Raw genomic sequence first — 20,000 nt, 5'->3', positions numbered from 1 at the left:
ACAGAACCCCCTCATTGCTCTTAATTATGCACTAGTCAACAGAACCCGCTCATTGCTCTTAATTATGCACTAGTCAACAGAACCCCTAGCCTGACGAGCCAGACCCACATCAAGATGTAGGGTCTGGACACTCACCATAGACAGGGCTCAATCGGAGGGGTGGGATAAACAGTTGTCTTTCAAATTCCCTCCCCGCAATAGGATAACGCTAAACGAATCATCTTCTTGTTTTAAAGTAGCAGGATGCGTAACCTTCCCTCTCCACGCAATCTTGTTTTCAAATAACAGGATGCGTTACCTTCGCAACTTCTGGTCGCATGTCAGTCACCATTATGTTAAGCCCACCCACCGACTCTATACACGCTGTGATTGGCCCGCTGGTTTTTCGAGTTCTCAGCTCCCTGGCTCTATGGATTGTGCCTAGACTGCCCCGCCAGCCAAATTACATTTGGTGCCGCTAGGGGTGTCTAGATTTCTAGGCTACAGAACCCCCTCATTGCTCTTAATTATGCACTACTCAACAGAACCCCCTCATTGCTCTTAATTGTGCACTAGTACTCAACAGAACCCCCTCATTGCTCTTAATTATGCACTAGTCAACAGAACCCCCTCATTGCTCTTAATTATGCGCTAGTCAACAGAACTCCCTCATTGCTCTTAATTATGCGCTAGTCAACAGAACCCCCTCATTGCTCTTAATTATGCGCTAGTACTCAACAGAACCCCCTCATTGCTCTTAATTATGCACTAGTACTCAATAGAACCCCCTCATTGCTCTTAATTATGCGCTAGTCAACAGAACCCCCTCATTGCTCTTAATTATGCGCTAGTACTCAACAGAACCCCCTCATTGCTCTTAATTATGCACTAGTACTCAATAGAACCCCCTCATTGCTCTTAAATATGCGCTAGTCAACAGAACCCCCTCATTGCTCTTAATTATGCACTAGTACTCAACAGAACCCCCTCATTGCTCTTAAATATGCGCTAGTACTCAACAGAACCCCCTCATTGCTCTTAAATATGCGCTAGTACTCAACAGAACCCCCTCATTGCTCTTAATTATGCACTAGTACTCAATAGAACCCCCTCATTGCTCTTAAATATGCGCTAGTCAACAGAACCCCCTCATTGCTCTTAATTATGCACTAGTACTCAACAGAACCCCCTCATTGCTCTTAATTATGCACTAGTCAACAGAACCCCCTCATTGCTCTTAATTATGCACTACTCAACAGAACCCCCTCATTGCTCTTAATTATGCACTAGTACTCAACAGAACCCCCTCATTGCTCTTAATTATGCACTAGTCAACAGAACCCCCTCATTGCTCTTAATTATGCGCTAGTCAACAGAACTCCCTCATTGCTCTTAAATATGCGCTAGTCAACAGAACCCCCTCATTGCTCTTAATTATGCACTAGTACTCAACAGAACCCCCTCATTGCTCTTAAATATGCGCTAGTACTCAACAGAACCCCCTCATTGCTCTTAATTATGCGCTAGTCAACAGAACCCCCTCATTGCTCTTAATTATGCACTAGTCAACAGAACCCCCTCATTGCTCTTAAATATGCGCTAGTACTCAACAGAACCCCCTCATTGCTCTTAAATATGCACTAGTACGCAACAGAACCCCCTCATTGCTCTTCACCATGCGCTAGTACGCAACAGAACCCCCTCATTGCTCTTAATTATGCACTAGTCAACAGAACCCCCTCATTGCTCTTAATTATGCGCTAGTCAACAGAACTCCCTCATTGCTCTTAATTATGCGCTAGTCAACAGAACCCCCTCATTGCTCTTAATTATGCGCTAGTACTCAACAGAACCCCCTCATTGCTCTTAATTATGCACTAGTACTCAATAGAACCCCCTCATTGCTCTTAATTATGCGCTAGTCAACAGAACCCCCTCATTGCTCTTAATTATGCGCTAGTACTCAACAGAACCCCCTCATTGCTCTTAATTATGCACTAGTACTCAATAGAACCCCCTCATTGCTCTTAAATATGCGCTAGTCAACAGAACCCCCTCATTGCTCTTAATTATGCACTAGTACTCAACAGAACCCCCTCATTGCTCTTAAATATGCGCTAGTACTCAACAGAACCCCCTCATTGCTCTTAAATATGCGCTAGTACTCAACAGAACCCCCTCATTGCTCTTAATTATGCACTAGTACTCAATAGAACCCCCTCATTGCTCTTAAATATGCGCTAGTCAACAGAACCCCCTCATTGCTCTTAATTATGCACTAGTACTCAACAGAACCCCCTCATTGCTCTTAATTATGCACTAGTCAACAGAACCCCCTCATTGCTCTTAATTATGCACTACTCAACAGAACCCCCTCATTGCTCTTAATTATGCACTAGTACTCAACAGAACCCCCTCATTGCTCTTAATTATGCACTAGTCAACAGAACCCCCTCATTGCTCTTAATTATGCGCTAGTCAACAGAACTCCCTCATTGCTCTTAAATATGCGCTAGTCAACAGAACCCCCTCATTGCTCTTAATTATGCACTAGTACTCAACAGAACCCCCTCATTGCTCTTAAATATGCGCTAGTACTCAACAGAACCCCCTCATTGCTCTTAATTATGCGCTAGTCAACAGAACCCCCTCATTGCTCTTAATTATGCACTAGTCAACAGAACCCCCTCATTGCTCTTAAATATGCACTAGTACTCAACAGAACCCCCTCATTGCTCTTAAATATGCACTAGTACGCAACAGAACCCCCTCATTGCTCTTCACCATGCGCTAGTACGCAACAGAACCCCCTCATTGCTCTTCACCATGCGCTAGTAGCCAATATCAATGTTCACAGCAACACGCCAGCATCCCCTTAAGCACCTCCACACGGCCTAGTGGACCATTCCCCAGCATCCCCTTAAGCACCTCCACACGGCCTAGTGGACCATTCCCCAGCATCCCCTTAAGCACCTCCACACGGCCTAGTGGACCATTCCCCAGCATCCCCTTAAGCACCTCCACACGGCCTAGTGGACCATTCCCCAGCATCCTACTCTTCCTGCTCTTCCAGATAATGCGTTTCAACCCCAACAAGAAACTGACTAAATACACCTCTCCTCTCCTCTCCTCCTCCTCCATTACATACACCTCCCCTCCCCTCTCCTCCTCCTACATTAAATACACCTTTCCTCTCCTCTCCTCCTCCTCCATTAAATACACCTCTCCTCTCCTCCTCCTCCATTAAATACACCTCCCCTCCCCTCTCCTCCTCCTCCATTAAATACACCTCTCCTCTCCTCTCCTCTCCTCTCCTCTCCTCCTCCATTACACACACCTCCCCTCCCCTCTCCTCCTCCTCCATTAAATACACCTCCCCTCCCCTCTCCTCCTCCTCCATTAAATACACCTCCCCTCTCCTCTCCTCCCCTCTCCTCTCCTCCATTAAATACACCTCCCCTCTCCTCTCCTCCTCCTCCATTAAATACACCTCCCCTCTCCTCTCCTCCTCCTCCATTAAATACACCTCCCCTCTCCTCCTCCTCCATTAAATACACCTCTCCTCTCCTCTCCTCTCCTCCATTAAATACACCTCCCCTCTCCTCTCCTCCTCCTCCATTAAATATACCTCCCCTCTCCTCTCCTCCGCCATTAAATACACCTCCCCTCTCCTCTCCTCCTACATTAAATACACCTCCACTCCCCTCTCCTCCTCCTACATTAAATACACCTCCCCTCTCCTCTCCTCCTCCTCTCCTCTCCTCCATTAAATACACCTCCCCTCCCCTCTCCTCTCCTCCTCCATTAAATACACCTCTCCTCTCCTCCTCCTCCATTAAATACACCTCCCCTCCCCTCTCCTCCTCCTACATTAAATACACCTCCCCTCTCCTCTCCTCCTACATTAAATACACCTCCCCTCTCCTCTCCTCCTCCTCCTCCATTAAATACACCTCCCCTCTCCTCTCCTCCTACATTAAATACACCTCCCCTCTCCTCTCCTCCTACATTAAATACACCTCCACTCCCCTCTCCTCCTCCTACATTAAATACACCTCCCCTCTCCTCCTCCTCTCCTCTCCTCCATTAAATACACCTCCCCTTCCCTCTCCTCCTCCTCCATTAAATACACCTCCCCTCCCCTCTCCTCCTCCTACATTAAATACACCTCCCCTCTCCCCTCCTCCTCCTACATTAAATACACCACCACTCTCCCCTCCTCCTCCTACATTAAATACACCTCCCCTCTCCTCTCCTCCTCCTACATTAAATACACCTCCTCTCCTCTCCCCTCCTCCTCTTACGTTAAATACACCTTGCCACCGAGTAGTTTCAGTTTCTGTCACGCAAAAGCGCACACGCATTCATGCATTCAATGAACGCTCATATCACCACTTAGTTCTATGGCTCTATGTTTAATCACATCAAATTAGCAAGTATTTCCTCCTGATGGCAGAAACATTTGTTTCCGTTGCTACAGCAACCTGTCAGATCTGTTACTTATGTGACCCAGTCTGAACAGAGCCATATCCGATTTGGACACTTGCTATAGGCAGTGTGAACAGTCAGCCCTAAAAATCGGATATGAGAAGGAATCAGATTTGCATCAGATTCGTCTGCAGTCTGAACGCAGCCTTAGAATCATCCTAACCCCTGGTGGTGCCCCTGGGGACAGCTCTCAGCCAACAACATGCAACACGCACCAAAGTCTGTGAGTCTGTGAGTCTGTGAGTCCGGATTGGGCCAGAGAGTTACAGATAGATAGAGACATACGGTAGATAGAAAGAGAGGGAGAGAGCGATAGAGAGAACGATAGAGAGAGAGAGAGAGAGATTTAGAGCCCAGCTCCTTTTCTGGACAAACACACAGAACCACAGCATACATCTCTCACACATACACACACACACACACACACACACACACACACACACACACACACCAAACAGATCCCTATGAGGCAGACATCCCAGGTTCAGAAAGTAAAAGTCCTGCCAAGTATTGGTTCCATACACTTTCCTGTGACTCCAAGCCCTTGTACACCATGACATTCTTCTCACACACACACACACACACACACACACACACTCTTACCGCGGTAGCCATGGGAGCAGAGGTCACTGTTGGATCCGTACACTTTCCAGCGGCTCCATGCGCCATAGCCCTTGTAGAGCATGACGTTCTTCTCGTTGCGGTTGCCGTAGTTGAGGTGCAGGTCGTGGCCCTTGAGGCCGACCAGCGTGTCGTTCTTGCACTCCCACTGCTGCAGGGGACTCTGCTCGTTGCAGGGGAAGGGCAGCACCTTGACCCAGTCCTTCAGGTCCTGCGCCCCCACACACAGCTTCAGCGACAGCGAGAGCAGCCGGTTACCGGACACCCAACGGAACCGCTGGGCCAACGCCGCCGGGTCGCACGCCGCCGCCACAAACGAGGACGTGTCCACCACCTTCAGACACTTGGAGTGGTCACTGTTATAGATGAGGAACGAGCTGCTGTCCACTGAGACCACACACACACACACACACACACACACACACACACACAACGCAGAGATGCTGCAGGTTAGAATGGTCAACTTGCTGTACCATACAGCCCATAATAATACAGTAATTTCCCTCATATAAGCAGCACTGTGTATAAGCCGCGGGACAGTGTTTTATGCAAGTTAAAAGAAACAAAACCATATTGATACCATATTAACTGTCCCCGTGTATTACAGTAACCTCATAGCTGAAGAAATTTAGCAAAATCAATGTACAAGCCGCGGCTAATAGTCGGGAAATTACGGGTACAGCCCATTATATCCACGGTCGTCGGATCGTCGTGAGCTTGAGCACACACACACAGGTACACACACATACACAGGTACACTACACACACACACACAGGTACACTACACACACACACATACACACACACAGACACACAGGTACACACACACAGGTACACACACAGGTACACACACTCACACAGGTACACTACACACAGGTACACACACACACACACACACACACACAGGTACACACACACACGCACACACACATACAGGTACACACACACAGGTACACACACACACACACACAGGTACATACCTATTTGCCAAGTGGCGTTGATCTGGAGCAGGACACAGAGGGCCACACACAGGCCAGTGGAGATCCTCATGGTGCTCGAGAGCTGGAGAGAGTGTGAGCGCGCGCGCGCGTGTGTGTGTGTGTGTGTGTGTGCCGATGCTGATCACTCATGAAATGAACCTCAGCACACACCCCTCCGTTTAAAGAGTGTGTATCCTGTCACACACACAGGGGAGTGGACATGACGAGAACATCCAGACCCCACGTGCAGAGCACACACACACACACACACACACACATACACACACACACACACACACACACACACACACACACACACACAGGCACACTCAGATTTCCTGCTAAGGCACAGATAGTGAAACCTCTTAGCACAGCAGAAATCTTGAGTTAAATCTTCTGAACAGGTTTGATTGGTTTCCCTCAAAGACATAATGCTCGTCAGGTCAAGTGTGCTGAACAAGTGGAACGTATTTATCCACAGAATAGACATGACTCACATACTAGAATTACAAATCTCCAATGTGCAACTTGTCAATCAGCAATTGATCTTTCTATAGAGATCGCTAAGACATGTGACCAAAGTTATAAAAACACAAAGAATTATGGGTAGGTTTGGCTCGCCTGATGCCAGCCCATGTAAACCTATGTGTTCTGGGTCTATGATCTGGCATGATAATAATGAAAATAAGCGTAAAAAAATTGTGTGAAAAACAGAACATAATCTCGCGCTCCCTTAGTGCTGCTATCCAAGCCATTCCTCGCCTTTTTGTCACCTCTGAAACATGACGTATACTATTATTTTTCCACGCTGGAAAACTATAAAAGATAAGCTTCATGTTACTCTATTGAATTTTATAACACAGCAGGTAAACAGCATTTCGACAACTGCACTTCGTTGTTCCCGCACGTCAGTAAAACAACTTAATTTTGGGCCACCTATTCCCAAAATGCGTTGCGTTTTACGTCACGTTCTCAATCTCTATAGCCATCTACAAAACATCCTTATATTCCATACATATATAATTATGTACATGTATCTATGTATATGTGTGTGTGTGTGTGTGTGTGTGTGTGTGTGTGTGTGTGTACATATACATATACACACGTATATATTGTCCATCTACAAAACATTTTTATATTTCCATACATACATACTGTAAATATATGTATGTGTGTATGTATATATGTGTGTGTGTGTGTGTGTGTGTGTGTGTGTGTGTGTGTGTGTGTGTGTGTACATGTATACAGTATATATATTTTTTACATCTACAAAACATCCAATATATTTCCATCCACATATGCATGTGTGTGTATGTATACACACACACACACACACACACACACACACACACACATGCATATGTATATATGTGCATGTATGTACAGTATGTACAGTATATACATCTACAAAAGATGTGTCCTCCGTGCCTCTGTTGGCCAAGTGTCCCTCGGCCAGAGGTCAGAGGTCAATGCACTGCCCCCTTCATCAGGTGCTCAATGTCATAGATATATAGATATAGATATATAGATACAGTAATTTCCCGCATATAAGCCGCATTGTGTATAAGCCGCAGGACAGTGTTTTATGCAAGTTAAAAGAAACAAACCCATATTAACACCATATTAACTGCCCCCCTGTATTAACCTCATAGCGGAAGACATTTAGCAAAATCAATGTATAAGCCGCGGCTAATAGTCAGGAAATTACGGTATATAAAGCTCTATATAGACATGCTCACAATGTCATAGATATATAGATATATAAAGCTCTATATAGCTATGCTCAAAATGTCATAGATATATAGATATATAGATATATAAAGCTCTATATAGCTATGCTCACAATGTCATAGATATATAGATATATAAAGCTCTATATAGCTATGCTCACAGTACGTCTTACACACCAATGGATGAAGAGAATGGGACAAGCACAGGAAGAAAGAGAGGAGAAAAGGACACAGAACTCAAGAGAGGGAGAGAGAATGCGGGAGAAAAGAGAAGAAGAGAGGTAGAGAGAGGAGAGGGGAAGAGAGAGAAATAGGGAGATGCAGAGTGATAGAGAGAGAGAACGAGAGGGAGAGAGAGAAATAGGGAGATGCAGAGTGATAGAGAGAGAGAGAGGGAGAATTGCTGATGTGAGACGGAAGAATGGCAGCAGACGACAGCAGATCCCTCTTAGAGGAAATCCTGCTTCCTGCTCCCTCCCTCCCTCAAGCTCCCTCACTGACTCTCTCTCTCACACACACACACACATACACACACACACACACACAAACACACACACACTCACACACACACACACACACTCCCTCCCTCCCTCAGGCTCCCTCACTGACTCTCTCTCTCTCTTAATCCTGCTTCCTGCTCCCTCCCTCAGGCTCTCTCTCTCTCTCTCTCTCTCTCTCTCTCTATCACACACACACACACACACACAACGCCAGATACACTCATCTATGTTTAGTCCACTAAATTCTAACAGCTTTACTTGATAACTTGAATTCTTCTCTCACTTTCACATCAAGTTTTCAAAACTATGGACACAGGGCAGTTGTGGCCACCATGTTGTGTGCCATGCAAGTCATCTCAATGGACACAGGGCAGTTCCGGCCACCATAGTGTGTGAAGAGGTTTCACAGACTTGCAGTAGCGATGCGTCACCATGCGTCTTGAATTTCCCCTTGGGGATCAATAATCAATCAGTATCTATCTATCTATCTCTATCTATCTATCCATGCAAGTCATCTCTACTGGCCATAGATGCCCAGTTTTGTGCCAACTGTTTTGATGAAGGGTGAAAAACCTGCGAAACCAATGACAGTCGTACTACATTGCAAAGACAAATGTTTGCTGATGAACTCGATCCCACTTACCTGATACTTAGCAACCATGAAACACTTTAAGCTATAATTGTAACTAGGTAACCTATTGTAGGCATACAAATAATGCAAATGACACATAAATAAATTCATACACACAAACAATCACACACGGATACGATCATGCTCATGCCGTTGCCTTGGCAACCCAAACCAGTGAACAAAACACAGCTATCACGGAACACTTTATTACAAAAGTCGCAAAAAGTAAACCTTCACTAGCATGTACACAACATATGCACACTTACAAACAAACGCAATGTTTTAACTTTTTTTTTTACTCTCAGCTCTGATATTATTACTATTTATTATTATTATTATTATTATTATTATTAGTAGTAGTAGTAGTAGTAGTATTTACCTGAATGAGGAGGGGAAATAGTCTCAGCAAACTTTTTAATCACAGGAAGTAGAGGATCAAACAGAAAGGGCCAGTAAAACACACAGGCCTGCTCAAGGATCAAACACAACAGGAGTGTGTGTTCGCGACAGGAAGTGGGAGAATAAGAACCTAGACCCTAATCTCATGGACAGGCAACAGGAAACGTTTGGCGAAAAGCACAGTGAACTAAAGGTATTTTAATAGTTCATCATTTTGATAACTCAATAGCATGAGCAAAATCATGTGTCAATGAACACCATGCTCACATATACGTTGGCCACTAATGAAACAAGCACCCTTGGAGGGAGAGGATCAGATTTAGGGATTTAGGGCCTGTCCCATTTCCCATCTTCCCCTAGAATCTTGCCTTAAAATAAAAACTAGATTTGGTGCGTTCTCGTTTAGGGTTAGGGTGCGTTCCCGTTTAGGGTTAGGGTGTCCCAATACTTTAGGGAGAATGAAATCTAGATTTGGTGCGTTCCCGTTTAGGGTTAGGGTGTCCCAATACTTTAGGGAGAATGAAATCTAGATTTGGTGCGTTCTCGTTTAGGGTTAGGGTGCGTTCCCGTTTAGGGTTAGGGTGTCCCAATACTTTAGGGAGAATGAAATCTAGATTTGGTGCGTTCCCGTTTAGGGTTAGGGTGTCCCAATACTTTAGGGAGAATGAAATCTAGATTTGGTGCGTTCTCGTTTAGGGTTAGGGTGCGTTCCCGTTTAGGGTTAGGGTGTCCCAATACTTTAGGGAGAATGAAATCTAGATTTGGTGCGTTCCCGTTTAGGGTTAGGGTGTCCCAATACTTTAGGGAGAATGTGGAAGTGCTATTCCCCCCTTAAAATCCTCCCTTAAAGTATAGAGGGCTCCGACGCAGGCTCAAAACTAAATGAACGAGAAGGCAGACATCGCTGGAAAGCGAAGCTGAACTCCACTATAAGTATATTTTCACAAATAAGTATGTTAAAATTTCAAAACATGTTGGAATATGTTAGTTTGAACACACTTGTTTCTGTTTGTCGAGTTTCGAACACTAACATGATATCTCCCAAGATCTTCGTGAGAGTCTGCCCATCTGGGTAGTTCTATATTCAGTCAATATTCAGGCTCTTCATTCCGGTGTTCACAAGAACACGAATATCCCGGGCTTATCCAGAGATCAATCAGACGTAAATAAAGCAACACAGCCCACGCAACAGGCAATACAACTAATGTGACTGGCATTTTCATGAATGAAAACAGCAGCAGTAAGTTCACCGGTAAAGGCATCAACGCTGCGTGTGATGTAGGGGAGCACGTTCGCTATGTTCACTACACAAATTATCATATTATAGTGATGTCCCATTTCATAGGGAAAGATATTCACCCCCACTTCCCTCGTCCAGGGGACTTTACTGTCGAGGGCAGTCAAAACTAAGTGGAAGATTTCAATGGGGAGAAATGGGACTGGGCGTTAGTCTTAGAGGCGGTATTTCAGTCTCAGAAAGTCAGAAGTTTAGATTTAGTGATTTAGTCTCAGAGGCAGCATCTCAGTCACAGAAAGTCACTGTGTTAAACGATTGGCCCATCAGAATCTGCGTCAGAGAGCCATAGTGTTGGCCTGTGAATAACCTTGGAATCTGCGTCAGAAAGCCATAGTGTTGGCCTGGGAATAACCTTGGAATCTGCGTCAGAGAGCCATAGTGTTGGCCTGGGAATAACCTTGGGAATAACCTTGGGAATAACCTTGGGGAAATGTGGGATTTGCTCTGCAGGTCCGTCTGGCCAAGATGCCATTGAACCCATTTCCAACGTTCCTAAAACATGGACATGGAATTACAATCGCTAATCCGGCAGGGAAGATTAACCGGAGTCAAATTCCTTGTTTGTTTACGCAAACCTGGCCAATGAAGCTGATTCTGATTCTAAAGTGAACTTCTTTGGAATTGCAGAAAAAAACTCAATGTTGTCTCGCTTCCCCATAGCATCAGTGAGCGGAAAAAGCATGCTTGCAAGTTTGTGCACCCGGGCCGGTGCACTGACAAACAGAAGGTCTCGCAATCTGATTGAGGAGTGTTTTTAAATATACACACTAAAGCTGTAGAGAAAGCTCTGCAGAGAAATCTGCAAGTGTAAAACAAGAAAACAGCGAAGAAATCGCCAAACATGCATAGTCCTCTTTAAAAACTTTGTTTACGAGATTGCTACACCTCTGAAACAATTTAAGTTTAAGTCCATTGCTAGTTACGTCCCCTGTTGGAAGTCAATAAACGAACTACTCCCAATTACAATTGAGAAGGTGTATGTGCTAACCAGGCTATGCTAACCAGGCTATCATAGTGTTGAAGAACCAGCCAATCAGAGTCCCAGAGGCAGAAAGTCATAGTGTTGAATCAGCCAATTAGATTGGGCCTGTATCAAAACAGATAAGATATCATATCAGAGATGTATTTTAGCCAGCTAGCAGTACGTCTTTACAGTCACATTAGCTGCACTACAATACCAGTTAACTAACTAGCTAGTATTAGCCAAAACTCAGCTGTCTAACTAGCTAGGTAGGACACCGCTAGTTACAGTAATTGTCTTCTATGTAATGTGCAAATATTATATAGAATAGCGGAAAAATGAATTGAACAAGTCGGGTTGGATTTTTTGCTCGGAGACTCGTGCGGAAGTTTTGTGCCCCGAGGTGACCGACTTGACGTCACTATCATATTCTCCAACCACGACGGCCTTCCTTGCAACAACACAAGAGGTGAATTTCACTGTCGTTACAAATAGGCAAAGTAATTTGTCACTAAACTATCAGCACAGATAGAAACACTAATTTTCCTTCTTGCTCAACCATAGTAAGCCGTTCTAATAATGTATTTATGCGTTTCCTGTCTTTATTTTCCAAACTGATGTCATGAATACACTTTTTTCGGAGGTCGGGACTAAAGGCGGGTCCTCCGAGTTTATGAGCGGCACGTGTGGCCATGACTACCTACCTATTAGTGTGATTGGCTGAAAACTTGGGGTGCTATGGCCATGACTGACTACCTATTAGTGTGATTGGCTGAAAACTTGGGGTGCTATGGCCATGACTGACTACCTATTAGTGTGATTGGCTGAAAACTTGGGGTGCTATGGCCATGACTGACTACCTATTTGTGTGATTGGCTGAAGACTTGGGGTGCTATGGCCATGACTGACTACCTATTTGTGTGATTGGCTGAACACTTGGGGTGCTATGGCCATGGAACTAAAAAGCTCATTGAGAACTAATTTGTCCAACAGTAAACCGAAGTGTTCTCCTGTTTCCAAGACTGTGGTTTCACTGGATCTAAACAAACTTCAGTAGTGGCATCAATAGAGAGTCTCCATGCCAGAGACATCATAATAGAGTGATGTGGCACCACTTCATTAGACCAGAGTTAACACAGTCACGGATATTGCTACCTTGGCAATGCCAGGTTATGGCTTCGGTACTCTATTGAACACCTGTGCTAATATAGACTGCTGTTCATCACACTGGTAAACTGCTCAGTGGTTAGCTTAGCATCGATGTGTATACTGTATGTATCAGTGGTTAGCTTAGCATCATCAATGTGTATACTATATGTATCAGTTGTTAGCTTAGCATCGATGTGTATACTGTGTTGCAGGTTAGGGGTTTTGTTTACGTCAGTGATGTCAGCTACGTGTTGTGTCTGTGTGGTAACGTAGACGGAAGGTGTGTGTGGCAGCGCGAGGATATGAAACCAGACGCAGCACTACAGGCAGCAGCTACAGTAGCCTAGTTACCGGAGTCTAGCCTACATTTAGTTTCCATGCCCACTGTTTACATTTTGTATGTTGAGGACAATAAATCACAAATGAGCCATAATACTGTTTGCTTATCTAAAGAGGGAACTGTTGCAAAAGTTAACCCAGAGTGTGGAAACTAGCTCTGTCCCTGGAACTAACAGGAATGGTAACAACAGTATGTATCAGTGGTTAGCTTAGCTATACTGTCTGAATCAGTGATAAGCTTAGCATCCATCTGTATACTGTATGTATCAATGGTTAGCTTAGCATCCATGTGTATACTGTATGTATCAATGGTTAGCTTAGCATCAATGTTTATACTGTATGTATCAGCGGTTAGCTTAGCATCAATGTCTACACTGTATGTATCATTTCTCCTCGGTAATGAGTAAAATTGTGCATCTAAACTCTTTTTCTGTATAAAATGAATTTGGTCATTTCCTTGCAATTTTCCCTATTCCCCACGCACTGATGTAGCGTACTTTTATTGGCCAAACCGAGAATGAACATAACTTTTGCTGCCCTTAGAAAAAGTCTAATAATGTCTAATGTCAACAGTAACGGTGTCTAAAGATACTCTTCACAGATGAGAGCCACATGTAATATTTCTGAACCATAAATCAGATGATGGTAAAAAGCACACGTAACACATCTTGTTATCAGAGCACATGTCAGAATTACCTACTGGCTAAGAGGTACATTCTCCTTCAAAAGATTGGCTAACACACAAATTCAGTGACAGACCAAGAAATTAATTTGGTGGTTTAACTGTCCCACAAAAGCTTAGCACCCAATGAAAGCAGAGATGAAAAAAGCCCCTCCCCTTCACATCATGGCACCTAACACATCCCAGAGAGTCTTAATTAAAGAATCCCATAGTCTTAATTAGTGAATCCCAGAGAGTCTTAATTAGTGAATCTCAGAGAGTCTTAATTAACGAATCCAAGAGAGACTTAGTGAATCCCAGAGAGTCTTAATTAGCGAATCCCAGAGAGTCTTAATTGGAGAATCCCAGTGGGTCTTCATTTGCAAATATCAGAGTCACAGCTCTTTCAATCCCAAAGAGTCTTAATTAATGAAATCCAGAGTGTCCAAGTGTCGTGATCTAAGAGTCACGGTGTCCAAAGGTCAGAGTTACAATCTTAATGGGCAGAACATAATCTATAGTGATCGTGTCTGCATATGGAGTCACAGTGAATCACAGAGGCAGTGAATCACAGAGGCAGAAAGTCATAGAATCAGTGAGTCATAGAATCAGTGAGTCCGTTGGAGCCGACAGCACTGACACAGTGGTCAGCATCACCAGGTACACTCACCTAACCCTAACCACACTCTCATCACCAGACACACTCTCATCACCAGGTACACTCACGATCACCAGGTACACTCACCTAACCCTAACCACATTCTCATTACCAGGTACACTCACGATCACCAGACACTCATCACCAGACACACTCACATCACCAGGTACACTCACGATCACCAGACACTCTCATCACCAGGTACACACTCATCACCAGGTACACTCTTATCACCAGGTACACTCACATTACCAGGTACACTCACGATCATCAGACACTCTCATTACCAGGTACACTCACGATCATCAGACACTCTCATTACCAGGTACACTCACGATCATCAGGTACACTCACGATCATCAGACACTCTCATTACCAGGTACACTCACGATCATCAGACACTCTCATCACCAGGTACACTCTCATCACGAGGTACACTCACAATCATCAGACACTCTCGTTGCTTTGGGTGTTGGGGCTAGGGTTAGGGTTAGGGATAACCCAGCAGTACTGCTTTGGTGCTCACTGGACAGTTGCTGTTCTTTGCCCTCAACGATCATCAGAGATCAATCAGAGCAGCTCCACTAGTCCTGTGAATCCGCAGATCAGAAGAACCGATGGTTCTCTGAAACCGCAGATCAGCACCACCGATGGTTCTCTGGAACTGCAGATCAGCACCACCGATGGTTCTCTAAAACCGCAGATTAGCACCACCGATGGTTCTCTAAAACCGCAGATCAGCACCACCGATGGTTCTCTGAAACCGCAGATCGGCACCACCGATGGTTCCCTTCCCTCTGGGCCTCTCAGAACATCCTCTGAGTGTTGAAGACGCGCAGCTTGGTCATGAAATTGAAGTAGACGTAGGCCAAGCACACCAGCAGGTTCTTGAGCAGGTAGAGGAGGGGAGAGATGCGCCCGAACGCGCCCAACAGCGCCCCCCGCAGGAAGAGGAAGGGCAGGTCCTGCAGCAGCACGCCCAGAGGGGCCAGCAGGGGGCAGCATGGAGCCAGGATGAGGCGCAGGCAGGACAGGAAGCCGCAGATGTAGAGCGGGAAGACCCAGCGGGAGAAGCAGACGTCCGGCCGGCCTCCGGCACGCAGCAGCTCGGCCGTGTCCAGCCAGAACAGGAAGGCGTGGCCAAACTCGTCCGCGCGTGCGTCGCTCGCCAGCAGTAGCCGCAGTGGGCCGGAGTATGGCGGCGGGAATCGCATCGCCGTGACGACCGAGGACGCAGGGCTTGGGTGTGGGCTTCCTACAGTGAAAGGGCGGGTCCTTGGGTCAGTCCCGCCCACAGCCATGCCTCCAGCCGTCCCATTGGCCTCCCCGGGACGCAAGGCCCGCGCCCCGTTCTGCTCGGCTCCGCCCCCAGGAAGTGTTGCTGCGGCAGCTGTGCCGGTTGCCGTGGCGTTGACAGGGGTCACCGGCTCCAAGTGGGTCAGAGTGGGGATGTCCGAGTCTCGGTCCAGCTCACTGGCTGTGAACACACACACACAGATCCACACACACACAGATCCACACACACACAGATCAACACACACACAGATCCACAAACACACACACAGATCCACACACACAGGTCAACACACACACAGATCCACAAACACACACACAGATCCACACACACAGAGATCCACACACACACAGGTCCCCAGACACACACAGGTGGACACACACACAGAGATCCACACACACACACACACACACACACACACAGATCCACACACACACACACACACACACAGGTGGACACACACACACACACACACAGAGATCCACACACACACACACAGGTGGACACACACACACACACACAGATCCACACACACACAGGTGGACACACACACACAGAGATCCACACACACACATAGGTGGACACACACAAGAAACCAGAAGAATCATCTAGAGGAGTACGGCAGGAGCATGGCAGCATGGGCTACACACACACACACACACACACACACACACACACACTCTCCTCCACCCTTGTGAGCACGCTCCAGACAGCAGTGATGGTGTAGACTGGAGGAGTTCTCCAACACTGAGAAACATGCAAGCAGAAACATGGGCAATATACTGTATGCTGAGGGAGGGCATTTATTTAGATAGGTAGATATATAACGGATAGTTCCGGTCTTTGATTACGATTCGACTCAGCCGTTGTATATTTTCCCAATATAGTAGGGCTGAGACCGCATTTCCATCTATATTAATTCGCTTAGGATGTACAACGGTTAGCAAGATACAAAATTATACAGTTGCTGAGCAACAATTCTGATAAGAATCTCCTAGTGGTGGACCTATTCTATGGGGCATTTGTAGATGAAACAGCTTTTAAATTACATTATTATTTGTTTATTTTGTATCAATTTGTAATGTCCTATACTGTATGTGAGAGCTGTTTTCCAAAGCCATCCGCTCCTTGAGGCCGGACTATATGGTGAATATAGCACAGTGTTAGAGGCCGGTCTATATGGTGAATATAGCACAGTGTTAGAGGCCGGTCTATATGGTGAATATAGCACAGTGTATAGAGGCCGGTCTATATGGTGAATATAGCACAGTGAGGACCCCTCAGCTGCGCTATATTCACCATGTAGATCAAACTCTCGGGGCTTATGGCTTACAGTTTTTGCCCGTTGCTTGAACACATTTTTCAAAACTTCGCTCACTGTGCCAAAACTCTACACACAAGTAAACATAACAAAACACTAGGAAATATACCTTTCACATCTATGTCAAATTGAAACTCTACTATCAGTACCTAAACTCTGCTATCAAAACCAAACAATCCTTTGTCAACATGCAACTCTGGTGACAAAATGAAACACACTTGCATCATTAAGCATACACTTTCAGATCAGGAGGAACACACTAGTCTACTTTATATAAAACATATTTGCTTGAATACCTGTTGCAAAACTTTGCTCATTGTGCCAAAACTCTACACACACGTAAACATGACACAACACTGGGAAATATACCACATCACCATTTACAATGGCTAAACTGAGGGCTTTTTGTAGCTGGCTGATTGGTGTTCAGTTTTGCAAGTAAGTGCGTTCAGGTGTGTATTTGAGAGGTTGCAATTACCTGATGTGTTTTGTATTTTGGATACATGTGTTTACAGTAACAAATGGTACTCTGAGATTTTATTTTTGAACTAAGTGTCTTATGTATGACATTGAGAGTAGTATGCAGGACCAGGGCCGGGTCTCCCTATACGCACACTACGCAAGTTGCGTAGGGCCCCGCAAGTGAATGAAGGCCCCCTCCTCTGTCTTCCCTTGAGCCAAGTTAGTGACAGACAGGTAGGCATATGCAGACGCAGCGACAGTGTTTCATAAGCTACATTAAGAAGATGAACGTGAATCCGAAAAAAGAAGAAACTTAACGAGAATGAAAAGCAGGAACAGCAGTCGGGTAAAATTGCGTTCATTTCATGGTTTGATGTCTACACACATCTCTCCAACGCGTGCCGCATGAACAATAGATACATATCGTAAATTAGACATATGAAGTATTACAATTATTGTTTAAAATAGTCTACGTTTGAAAAAATATTGAAGGGAATCAGGGGAGCCAGTTCAGTAGCTATGTCTTTGGCTCGTAGCCTACTGCAGACACAGGTGAAGAACAGTCTCTAGACCCTTATAAAAAGAACTGCATCACTTCACGTGTCAAACCACACATTTCTGAGTATCAAAACCGTAGTTTTATTGCCTATTGATATACATTATATTTACATTTGCTGTGAAGGTCCTTTATGGGGAAAAACATTATATTTGGTCATTTCTGTTTTGGGATGATTGTATTAGGAGCACTGTTATGTCACATAATATATATTAAATATATATATATATATATATATACAGTGCCTATAGAAAGTTATCATACCCTTTTGAAATAGTTACTTTTTTTGTCTTACAGCCTGAAATCAAAACCCATTTTAAAAAAAATCTTTTCCAGTTTTATTTACAAATGTAGCTGTACAACATCAAAATAATGAAAAAAAAGTCAACAGTTCTGGAAATTAATAAAAAAATAAAAACTAGAATAACAGGGTTGGAAAAGTCATCATACCCCTGACTTAATACTTTGTAAAGCTTCCTTTTGCTTTCATTACAGCCATCAATCTGTTTGGATATGTCTCTATTATAGCTTTGCACACCTAGATAGGGGAATATTTGCCCAATTTTCCGTGCAGAAATGTTAAAATTTAGTCAAATTCTGAAGGGAATGGCGATGGACTGCTCTCTTCAAGTCAATCCACATATTTTCTATAGTATTTAAGTCAGGGCTCTGACTTTGCCACTCAAGGATATTCACCATCCTATCCTTAAGCCACTGCTTTGTTCTTTTGGCAGTATGTTTAGGATTTTTGTCGTGTTGGAAGGCGAATGACCTCCCCATCCTCAGCTGTTTAGGAGAGGGACGCAGGTTTTCCTCAAGAATTTTGGTGTACTTGGCAGCATCCATTTTCCCTTCTATCCTGACCAATTGCCCAGTCCCCGCTGAAGAGAAACATCCCCAAAACATAATGTTGCCCCCACCATGCTTCAAAGTAGGTATGGTGTGTTTTGGGTGTGTTTGGGTGTGTATACTGTGTTTGGTTAGCGCCTGGAGCTCAGTCCAAAAACTTCAATCTTAGTCTCCAAAAAGTTCGATCTTAGTCTCATCTGACCATATAAGCTTTTTCCACATGGTAGCAGAATATTCCAGATGTGTTTTTGCACTGAACTCCAAGCGCAATGTTTGGCGAAAACCAACACAGTACACCACCCAAAACACACCATACCTAGTGTGAAGCATGGTGGGGGCAACATTATGTTGTGGGGATGTTTCTTTTCAGCGGGAACTGGGCAATTGGTCAGGATAGAAGGGAAAATGGATGCTGCCAAGTACACCCACATTCTTAAGGAAAGCCTGCGTCCCTCTCCTAGACAGCTGAGGATGGGGAGGTCATTCGCCTTCCAACACGACAATAATCCTAAACATACTGCCAAAAGAACAAAGCAGTGGCTTAAGGATAGGATGGTGAATATCCTTGAGTGGCAAAGTCAGAGCCCTGACTTAAATACTATAGAAAATGTGTGGATTGACTTGAAGAGAGCAGTCCATCGCCATTCCCTACAGAATTTGACTAAATTTTAACATTTCTGTACGGAAAATTGGGCAAATATTCCCCTATCTAGGTGTGCAGAGCTATAATAGAGACATATCCAAACAGATTGATGGCTGTAATGAAAGCAAAAGGAAGCTTTACAAAGTATTAAGTCAGGGGTATGATGACTTTTCCAACCCTGTTATTCTAGTTTTTCATTTTTTATTAATTTTCAGAACTGTTTACTTTTTTTTCATTATTTTGATGTTGTACAGCTAAATTTGTTAATAAAACTGGAAAAGATTTTTTTTAAAAATGGGTTTTGATTTCAGGCTGTAAGACAAAAAAAGTAACTATTTCAAAAGGGTATGATGACTTTCTATAGGCACTGTATATATATATATATAAGGGCCCCTTAGCAGGATTTTGCCTAGGGCCCCATGGAGGTCTGAACCGGCACTGTGCAGGACCAAGTGTGTTGCATAAAGGAGTAAGTGTGTTGC

At 44.5% G+C, this 20,000-nt stretch overlaps 2 protein-coding genes across 3 annotated transcripts in view; both read right to left on the bottom strand.

The window, feature by feature from the left end:
• The window catches only part of mrc1a (mannose receptor, C type 1a), a 56,399-nt gene extending 50,196 nt beyond the window's left edge, over positions 1-6,203 (bottom strand). For both annotated transcript variants that reach the window (XM_062521463.1, XM_062521464.1), the window contains exons 1-2: positions 6,069-6,203; positions 5,071-5,475 (exon numbers count right to left, since the gene is read on the bottom strand). In XM_062521463.1, the coding sequence (XP_062377447.1) occupies positions 5,071-5,475; positions 6,069-6,138 (475 nt within the window). In that variant the 5' untranslated portion in view covers positions 6,139-6,203. The remainder of the gene's footprint in view (positions 1-5,070; positions 5,476-6,068) is intronic.
• An 8,996-nt stretch (positions 6,204-15,199) lies between these two features.
• The window catches only part of LOC134066504 (transmembrane protein 236-like), an 11,113-nt gene continuing 6,312 nt past the window's right edge, over positions 15,200-20,000 (bottom strand). Inside the window, exon 4 of the mRNA XM_062521865.1 lies at positions 15,200-15,870. Coding sequence (XP_062377849.1) covers positions 15,200-15,870 — 671 coding nt within the window. The remainder of the gene's footprint in view (positions 15,871-20,000) is intronic.

The sequence above is a fragment of the Sardina pilchardus genome, chromosome 19 (genome assembly GCF_963854185.1).
Source record: "Sardina pilchardus chromosome 19, fSarPil1.1, whole genome shotgun sequence".
Classification (NCBI taxonomy): domain Eukaryota; kingdom Metazoa; phylum Chordata; class Actinopteri; order Clupeiformes; family Clupeidae; genus Sardina; species Sardina pilchardus.
Note: the sequence above shows the minus strand (reverse complement) of the source record. Positions and strands in the feature narration are given on the sequence as shown.